We start from the raw sequence: 10,606 nt of genomic DNA, 5'->3' as shown, positions 1-10,606 counted from the left end.
GTGAATTCTCCGTTCGGTGTTCTCTGTACCATCATGTCTAGGAATGGGAGTTGGTTGTCCTTTTCTTCCTCTCTCGTGAATCGGATTCCTGTGAGTGTGGAGTTGATGATCCGGTGTATATTCTCTATTTCCGTGTTTTTAATGATTACAAAGGTGTCATCAACGTATCTGACCCAGAGTTTGGGTTGAATTTGTAGTAAAACTGTTTGTTCTAACCTTTGCATTACTGCTTCTGCTATGAGTCCCGAGATCGGTGAGCCCATGGCTGTTCCGTTGATTTGTTTGTATATCTGGTTGTTGAATGTGAAGTGTGTTGTGAGGCACAAGTCCAATAGTTTAAGTATGCCGTCTTTGTTGATGGGTTCAACGTCCTGTTGTCTGTTTTGTCTGTTCAGCAGGTTGGCTATTGTTTCTCTAGCTAGGGCTTTGTCAATAGACGTGAACAGTGCCGTTACGTCAAATGAGACCATGGTTTCTTCCTTGTCTGTGTATATTTCTGATGATGTCAAAGAATTCCTGTGTTGATTGTATAGAGTGTCTGGATCCGCTGATCAAGTGTTTCAGTTTCTGCTGTAGTTCTTTCGCAAGTTTGTGTGATGGTGTCCCTGGTAGTGATACTATGGGTCTGAGTGGGATGTCTGGTTTGTGCACTTTAGGTAGTCCATAGAATCTGGGGGTGTTGCTTTCAGGACTATGGACTAACCCTAGTAGCCACACACGCAGACGACAAGCAACATGAATTTGACTGGGACAACACTACCATTATAGGGCAAGCGAAACAAAGAACAGCCAGGGAATTCCTAGAAGCTTGGCACTCATCCACAAACTCCATCAACAAACACATAGACCTGGACCCAATATACCGGCCACTACAGCGGACAGCTGAAACTGACAACCGGAAGCGGCAGGGACAGACCACTATAAATGCCGCAGGAAACACCACAGAAGCGCTTCACAAGAGGCTCCCAAGCACTGAGGATGTCACCTAGAGAGGGGACGAAACGTTTGCAACAAAAACTTCCAGCTCGGCGAACAGAATCACAGCAACAAGCACCCGAGCTACAAATCTTCTCACAAACTTTGAAATTCATTATCTATGATGTTTACATTGCTGCTTTGTTCGGGGATGGGTACTAGTGATGTTATACACCCAAATGCGTTTGTGCTATGTTGTACACTTTTGAGAATTCAGCATGCATTTCCTCATAACAGCGTTTTTTCTCCCTCTATCACAGTTAAGCCTTTGGAGAAGGTCGAGAAAGAAAGTGAAACTCTTGAGCTGTACAGCCAGTATCTTAAGTTTGTAAGAATGATGTGTTAGGCGGGAAAACTGGCACGGGTTTGTGGTTAGTTCAGGATGATTTGCATTAACAGCACTCGTCACCTCAGTCAGGGAGTGGGTACAAGATCCAGCACACACACGTGGCGTACACAGGGGAAAGCCGACACGTAACCGTGCCGCCAATCAACTCACAGGTGGGCGGGGCATCGTGAGGTCAAAGGTTTACCCCTCTTGCAGACGCGGTTGTCAGTGAGTCGCGCGCGAAGGTAGGTTCAAAGTAACGGCTGTCGCGCGCATTAGCGAGGAACAGGAAAGCCTGAGCAGAAGAGATCGATCACAGTTGTCGCGAATTCCGCAGTGGGCGCCGATTTGTTCACCGGTGGAAGTTATTACCTGTTTGAACGGGGAGGGAAGAGTCCTTTTGACGGGAGAGGCGAGCCGAAGCGGTCACGGTCGAGTGATGCTTTTTCGTTTCCCCAATTTTAAAAAAAAATTGCCCTAATCCTGGCAAATTTCCTGCTCTGTCTGTCCGTTTCTGTGTGAGACACGGCGGCGGGATGGTTGATGGGTGCGACTGCCAGTCAGAGCTTGGACGTCACAAAGAGTTCGGAATGTCCGTTTGGGCCAATCAGAGTTAGGGGTGCGAGCGGCTCCCCAGCTGGCTGCCTGTCTGTCTCCAGTCTCTGAGTGAAAGGGAGAAGGGGGTGAGGTCTGGGAGTCCAAGGTGATAAGGTTTCTGCACTATCCTTACCCTTGTGCCTGATACTGAATTGTTTTCCTTCGAAACCTGAAACCTCTCTCCTCACTCCCACCAAGACATCCTTCTGTTAGCCCTAAACCAGCGGATTTGTTTGTCTAACATTAAGACCTACCTATTGAGCAGTTGTGTGAGCAGTGTTAACTAGTGATCGACGTGCAGGGTTGGGGGTGTTGCTGCTGTGAAGGAGGCGTGAGAGTATGTGGAATAACTTTTGGAGTTAGGTTCAAGCTTACATTCCTGTGACTGGGTTGCTAAGTCCTCTGTAATTGGGTTGTACACCAGACAACAGTTGAAAATAGGACCAACCAGCTAGACTAAGTCATATGAATTCGTTTTTTTTTAAGCTGAGGAAGAAGTTGTGGCTTGGAATGATCTTTAGGCCAGAATGTGCTATATATTTATGTTTTAGTGCCTATTACAGATATGGTCAAAGCAGAACCAGTTCTAGGGACTGGAATATATTCATTTTGTAGCTGGCAAGTTCTTTGGATATGCCAAGAGCTGTGATGCCACCGTTCATCACCAAGCATCTTGATAGCACTTTTCCGAGTGAGTGCTCTCTGGCTGTAAAGAATCAAATGTATGTCATAGTCATAGAGATGGAAACAAACCCTTCGGTCCAACTCGTCCATGTCGACCAGATGTCCCAACCCAATCTATTCCCACCTGACAGCACCTGGCCCATATCCCTCCAAACCCTTCCTATTCATATACCCTTTGAGATGCCTTTTAAATATTGCAATTGTACTAGCATCCTCCACTTCCTCTGGCAGCTCATTCCACACATGTACCACCCACTGCATGAAAACGTTGCCTCTTAGGTCTCTTTTTATATCTTTCCCCTCTCACCCTAAACCTATGCCCTTGAGTTCTAGTTTCCCCCAACCCTGGGAAAAGATTTTGTCTATTTACTTTATCTATGCCCCTCATGATTTTATAAAAGTCTATAAAGTTACCCCTCAGCCTCTGAAACTCCAATGAAAACAGCCCCAGCCTATTCAATCTCTCCCGATAGCTCAAATCCTCCTACCCTGGCAACATCCTTGTAAATCCTTTCTGAACCCTTAGACCAGAATTGCACACAATATTCCAAAAGTGGCGTAACCAATGTCCTGTACAGCTGCAACATGACCTCCCAGCTCCTGTACTCAATACTCTGACCAATAAAGGAAAGTATACCAAACGCCGCCTTCACTATCCTATTTACCTGCAACTCCACTTTCAAAGAGCTATGAGCCTGCACTCCAAGGTCTTTTTGTTCAGCAACACTCCCTAGGACCTTACCATTAAGTGTATAAGTCCTGCTAAGATTTGCTTTCCCAAAATGCAGCATCTCGCATTTATCTAAATTAAACTCTCATCTGTCACTCCTCTACCCATTGGCCCATCTGATCAAGATCCTGTTGTAATCAGAGGTAACCTTTTTTGCTGTCCACTACACCTCTCATTTTGGTGTCATCTGTGTTAGGCCTTTTTGAATTTGGGAGTTTTGTGTTTGGCATGAATTACACTGCTTGCAAATACAGCATTCACGTTTGATACAGCACTATCTTTCAGCATTACAAACAAATAATGGATATTTGCTACAAAATTGATCATAAGGAGTCATGCAGCTAACCAATTTAAGATTGTCATTCAGGCCCACATTATAGTGCATTTGTATCTGCTAGGAGCTACGTATTATTAGTACACTGAATCCTGTTCTTTTTATTCAGACAATGTATGAACACTGAATTGTGTCAATGCAATAAAGTACGTGGCAGCCATGCTATGGTTCATTGCTGTAAGGAATGCCTTGAAGAACTAGAATTCACCTGTCTTGCTTAAAATTTAAAGAAAGTTTTGCAGTTAACTGTCAATCATTAACTGGTGCATTTTAAATGGCAACGTCTCTAACAGTCAGAGTCCACTTGCCAACTAATCAATACTCTTCTCTCATGCAATGTAAATATTTTTGCCTTTACATTGGTATTTCTTGCAATTTGTCATGATATGTGCAAGGCAAAAACCTTTGGCAATTCTTTATTTCATCAATGCTCAAGTTTTGTGCTGTAAAACAACTCTTTACAAAGATATAACATTTGTCTGAGTGTTCAATTCTATAATACATTGTGAAAATCTGATGTTAATGTTTTAGGAATCTAACCTGTTGTCTTAGGAATTATAATTTTTGAATGCAAGTTAAATGGCTAACAAAGCTAAGGCAATTAGCAATCATATGGTTGCAATCTTGCCTTAAGATATTAGAGCTAGAAAGAATAGGATCATAAACAACAAGGGACTTGCTCTTAGCTTTGCAATTATGCCAAAGTCTGGGAATCATTGTTCTGTATTTGTTGAAGATCTGTTGCTCATGTGGTTACCCAAAATCATGGAAAACTTTGGAGTTAAAAGGTACTTAAACTACATTTCGGCTTGGAAATAGGCATTGTGAATTGGGCTGCTATGACAATGGTGATTCAGGGTGCAGCCTTAATTGGAAGGTTTTCATTTTTAATTTCTGTTTGCTGACAGAAGTGGGCAGTTTGACTTAGATTTCACAAGGTAAAGCATCTGGAAGATATGCTCTAGCTTGCAGCTAACAGAAGAAATCTACAATGGTTTTCCGCCTTGCGGAAGAAAGTGGTCAGTTTGAATATTGAGCTTGGAAACAATAGGTGTGCAGAAGGAGACGAAACAGTCTGTATGTCTAAAGCTGAGGCAAGGAGCTGAAAAGTTCCACTTCTCTTAAGGACCTGATGAGTGTGAAGACTGGTTAGCCGAAAACTAACGGAAGGATTGCAATGTAATTTCTACTTGGAGGAATAGCTGGAATACAAAGGAGAATTAAGAATGGCAGTGCTACTTCACAGCTCCAGGGATCTGGGTTCAGTTCCAGCCTTGGGCAAGTTTGCACAATCCAGGTGGGGTGTTCTTTTTGAAGGTTGGTACAAACTCAGTAGGCCAAATGGTCTCGATCTGCCCTGTAGGCATTCTGTGAATTAAAGCAAATTCCAGAAGGCTGTGGCTTAATTTTTGGATGGTCCTAGAAAAAGTGAATACTCTCCAGATTCATGGGAACTGAGTTTACAGCATAAGCCTTCTCAAATAAACTTAAGTATTACATTTATTGATGCTTGTTTTAATTTCTTAGTATGTACAATTATTGTTTTTCTCATAAAAAGCTATCTTGTGGTGCAGTTCTGTCATATAATTGCTGTGCATTCAGTTACTTTAAACATTTATCAGTCTGTAATAAGATTGTACAAAGTTATTTGGTTAATCATCATTAGTTAATGATTATCCTCTTTGAGGAAAGAGGCAGAATGACTGATACTGGAACACGTTCTTTGATTGTCCTGACAATTGAGTACATAAATAGTTAGGTCTGCACTATCCCAGAATGGTCATCATGAATGATTAGTCAGCACAGTTTGTTGAAACTTGAGTTTTGATTTTGTTAACCTGTAAGTAAGCGTACTGGTCCTAAGCTAGGCATTACTGTATGTTCCATATAGCCTCCACCTCTGGCTCCTATTTAAATACACTTCAAAACATTTCTTTGTGAGCCAACTTGATCACGTATCCTAATATCTCCCTTTGTGGTATGGTGTCAAATTTTCTTAACAGACCTGCGACTGACCTTGATATGTTTTGCCCTGTTAAACAACTTGTGTTTATATAGAGCTTTTAATGTAGAGTTAGTAGTAAATAGATATTGAATCCAATCAGTTTACTGTGGGTGAAAAATAGTGTATTAGAGGTAATTTGAATGAAAAAAATACATTGGGAGGAAAAAACGATTGTTTCTCTAACAAAATAAAGCAATACCCTGTTTAACTTGCATCTGGCAAACTGAATTTGAGAGTGCTTTATAAAGTTATCTCTTAACCAAAACAGGAATTTTCATCCTGTTGGGAAGTGTTAAAACTTCAAAATGAAAGTTAGCTGCATCCAGGTTAAAACTATTATCCAGGATAAACTATTGCAGCACATCAAAATATTTATTGCTTTGTATAAAGTTGAGACTTTAAAATGTAAAGTGCCAAATGTGAAATAAGTTAATGATATATCATCGTTATACAGGATCCACACCATGTTGTACTGGAATAGAATTATGAGGAGCTGTTTCATAGGCTTTCTATGTCTTGTCCTGTGGAGACGGCAGCATCTGCATTCAACTCTTGCTCAAGGTCATCTGCCACCTGATTTTGAAGTCACTGAGGGCCATCGACCAAACATTCGTTTGGATAAGAACCTTGTTCAAGATAAAGAGTATGTAACTCACTGTTTTCACTGTATGCAAATAAACTATCGTTTATACTGAACATTTAATTCATTTTCAATTTCATTTGCTAAGGTGTACAGAAGTGTTACAATTACCAAAATGTTTTAATTTGGAAGTTGATGTTTTTTTCCCCCCCTCATTTACATTTGCACATGACATGTGACTAGTCATTTGTCTTCCACACAAAATGTTTTGAGTTGGTGCTTTGAGGTTCTGACTCCTTTTCTGTCTGTTACTTACTTGCACTCTGTCTCTTGCTGTTTATTCATAAAACAATTTTATCAACTCCTCTCAGTCCTCAATAGTTTAATCTGGGAGATATTCTGCACAATCATGAATAGCACCCTGAGAATTGGATGCGAATTAATGCAAAAGTTTGCCTAATTCTACACTGGCTCCTGGAGCACAATGGGGTCTCAATATGTTGTTTTACTATACCACTATTTTAAATGTACTGGTTCAATAAGCGCTTGTAAGAAATGAGCTGGTGTACTTTCATGTTGCAAAGACTAAAATGGAAGAATTGCACTACTTGGAATTCAGGATGGATTAATTTTAAGCATGTGCAGAGTTACAGTGAGACTCTGTATGTTTGTCATGAATAGATTTCCAAACTTTAATTGTATCTGAGAATTGTACTGAATGCTTTATGTTTCGTGATATTACTGATATTAGGAATAATTTGAATTTTTTCAAAGTATCCTACAGCAAGTATGCAGATCTGGGTAAACAAATTCCATTTATGGCAACAAACACATACAAAGCTGTTGAAACACAACAGGTCTGGCAGCATCTATGAGAGAGATGGGGTTAACATTGAGTCCAATATGACTATCTCCTTCTGAGGAGATGATAAAATTAGCATTTACAGCACAGGAAAAGGAGAACCATTTTATCAGACCACTACCTGTATTACCTTGTTCAGAATTTCCTAGAGCTTTGCCTGCTAATTAACTACGCTTTGATCTCCAGCGTCTGCAGACCTCACTTTCTCCTGCTAATTAACTAGCCCCACATCTAGAGTAGGTAAAATCCAGCACTCATTGTAATGAGATGGGAATAATTCTTTAAAATTCTCTCATTTTGGTGATGATTATGGTCATTAGATGCTCCAGCCTAACAACTCCTTCAAGATATTTGATACGTGAACCACCTGCAAAATTTCTCCAGTAATCCTTTAGAGTAAACTGAAAATGCAACCAAGTTTCCAATCTATGTAGCACCCTTCTGAACAATTTGAAGTGCTTGAGATTTTGGCTCCATGTCAATAGCAAAGGCATAAATATATGTTTCAGGCCTGCAAATATATTGTTTTCCTTGATGCCTGTAAGAGATGTAGCCTCGCCAGAGGTCTGGTTACACAAAGGAAATATTAGAGGAGAGTAATGGGCGAGTAAAAGAAAACTGCATTGTAAGTAATTGATATGCTTTTATTGATATCGCAGTCACATTATGGAACACTTAGATGGTGTGATAGACAAACCAGAATCTGAGATGACGCCACAAGAACTTCAACTTCATTACTTCAAAATGCACGATTATGATGGAAATAATCTTCTTGATGGACTGGAATTAATATCAGCCATCACACACGTACACAAAGAGGTAAATACTGTGTCACTGGGAACACTAATCTTTCGTCTCTTAGTAACCAATTTTATTTTCGTTTTTTTAAAATTTAAGATCTGATTCTGTTTGACTCGGTCATTCACCCAAAGTGGAAGTTATTACTAGATTCTTTTGAAGTATCTTAATTTTTTGAATGCAGATTGCATCTTAGGGTCAATACACATTACAAAAGTAAATTTAATTTTCTTATCTGTCAGCAATACATATCAACTTTATACACCAATTTGTTAGGTTTCAGATGCTTTACAGAACCAGTTTGAGGCTGAAGACCATACTACTCCAATTCTTTTGCAAGCTGAACCTGCTTGCATATGTCAAGAATTGCACTTACCTGGTAGTTACTAAATATTTAAAGTCAGGTGTACTTTCCCTAATTATCAAAGGTGCAATGTTACATTGAACACCTTTTTTATAGGCCACTGACTGAGATGAAGTATATTCCACCCAGTACAGTGGTCTCCTAAAGGTAGAGAGAGAGCTCATAGCACAAAATAGCTAAGCAGTCAGGTTTTAAAGATGTGGAATTGCTGGTATTGGACTGGGGTGGACAAAGTTAAAAATCACACAACACTGGATTATAGTCCAACAGGTTTATTTGGAAGCACTGGCTTTCAGAACACTGCTCCTTCATCAAGTAACTAGTGGGGCAGGATCATAAGACACAGGCAGTTGAGCGAAGCTTGCAGTTTAAAATGCTTCTCATTTAATAAAATTGCAATCTAGATTGTGGCTCAATTTACTTGATATGCAAATTGTTATGATTAATGTGTCAGTATGCAATTTGGAATATTAAAAACAAAAGAACTGCAGATGTAAATCGAAAATGAAAACAAAAACAGACAATGTTGGAAAAGCTCAGCAGGTCCAGCAGAATCTGTGAAGAGAAATCAGAGTTAACGTTTTGGGTCAAGTGACCCTTGGAACAGTTCTGAGGAAAGGTCACTCGACGTGAAATGTTAACTGATTTCTCCCTGTAGTGCTGCCAGACCTGCTGAGCTATTCCAATAATGTCTGTTTTTATTTGTGGAACAGCATAGTCAGCCACTTGAAGTTCTTGGCAGCAAAATATGATTTAATGAAACAAAAACAGAAAAAATTGAGTATGGATGAGTTAGTCAGCAGAGAAAGGATAATATTTCTGGTATAAGCTTCTTCAGCGTATCTTTTTTGGAATTGGTTGCCTGCTTTGACGTACAATACATTTAAGTATATAATTAGAACTAATATATAATTTTTAACTGTAACAATATTTAAACCTACTGATTTTTGTTTTCATTTGGGCAAATTGTACAATTTGATGGCTTTTGTTCTTCTTAGCTTCTTAAACTTGTTTCTCTGTTTTGCCTTTTCTGTACAGGAAAGTGGTGGCCAAGGACAGCCCATGAGTGAAGAAGAAATTGTTAGTTTAATTGATGACGTTTTAAGAGATGATGACAAGAATAATGATGGATACATTGATTATGCTGAGTTTGCTAAATCACTAGAGTGAAAAGGACAAATCAAGGAGTGATAATACCCATTTTCTGATATCCATAGCGGAAACTATTAAATATATTTTTATTATTGGTGAAGGTCAGTTAACTTTATTTTCTTAACAACTGAGCCAATCATAGGTTATCAGCCTCTTAAAAACACAGAAGGTTAGCTTTTGTGTAATGACTGCAAACCTTTTAAACTTTCACTGGATACCTGTGAATATTTTTGTGCAATTTATAAATGAAACCTGTACAAGGGTAGCGTGTTACATTGCTATCCAATGTTGTGAATTTTTCATTAGCAACATACTATAAGTAAAACTAACTCTGAAGTGTTGACATTTCACTTTAGATCATCACATTGAATAATTTGTATTTAAAATGTTATTACAAAGTAACGTAAGTCAGAATTTTATTTAGCAGTATAAGGCAAATGGATAAATTAGAAAATTATAATTCTTATTCTAGTAAATACTTTCATGTTCAATGTCTGTTGCTTCAAACCTGCAAATCAAATGTGGGTGGCCAATACATGCACTAGTTATATAGTATTACTGTACATATGAAAATTGATAGGTAGTGCTTGTGAAATAAACTATATACTTTTAGTTTCAGGAGCTCAGTTGTGTAATGTAATGTTGTAACTGCTCATCTTTTTGTTACAATTGACTTTTAGTTAAGACATTGAACTGTTCAGTGGTCAGTTTTTGGTATACCATTTGGTAGTGTCGGACATGGTTTTCCACCTATCATTCTGTGCTGAGCCGTCAGAAGCAAAAAGAGTACATGCTACTGACTGAGAGGGTTTAAGCATTTCTGTGGTATTTGGGATACAGCATCAGTGTTCGTTTAAAAGCTATATGTTTACAAAAGCATTAGTTTTGTCATGTGTTGATAAAATGTATTAATTTTAAAATGTTTGGCTTTTTGAAAAGATTGAGTATTACTATTTTGAAATCTGTTAATGTTCTATCTTCAGCAATACATCATTTTTTAATTGGTGGTTCTGGTGAATGGAGCAGAGTTGCTAACTATAATTCCAACCTAAAGTGTTGTATGTACTTGAATGCACAAACACTTTGTGCATTGTTATTGGCAGTTTTATTTATTATAAAGTATAAACTCACAAATAAAATTCAAGGAGTGTATATTATATTCACAAACCAATTTCGAAACTTCATGGGAGAGTTAAG

General features: G+C 38.8%; 1 protein-coding gene across 9 annotated transcripts in view; it reads left to right on the top strand.

The window, feature by feature from the left end:
• The window catches only part of mcfd2 (multiple coagulation factor deficiency 2, ER cargo receptor complex subunit), a 20,565-nt gene extending 10,017 nt beyond the window's left edge, over positions 1-10,548 (top strand). For 3 of the 9 annotated variants that reach the window (XM_043695676.1, XM_043695682.1, XM_043695685.1), the window contains exons 2-4: positions 6,108-6,296; positions 7,755-7,914; positions 9,296-10,548. In XM_043695676.1, the coding sequence (XP_043551611.1) occupies positions 6,108-6,296; positions 7,755-7,914; positions 9,296-9,427 (481 nt within the window). In that variant the 3' untranslated portion in view covers positions 9,428-10,548. The other 6 variants (XM_043695678.1, XM_043695683.1, XM_043695680.1 and 3 more) reach the window with 6 other exon arrangements.
• Positions 10,549-10,606: the final 58 nt, after the last annotated feature.

This window comes from Chiloscyllium plagiosum, chromosome 9 (genome assembly GCF_004010195.1).
Source record: "Chiloscyllium plagiosum isolate BGI_BamShark_2017 chromosome 9, ASM401019v2, whole genome shotgun sequence".
Lineage (NCBI taxonomy): Eukaryota > Metazoa > Chordata > Chondrichthyes > Orectolobiformes > Hemiscylliidae > Chiloscyllium > Chiloscyllium plagiosum.
The sequence above is the reverse complement of the archived record's forward strand: the minus strand, read 5'-3'. Positions and strand labels throughout refer to the sequence as shown.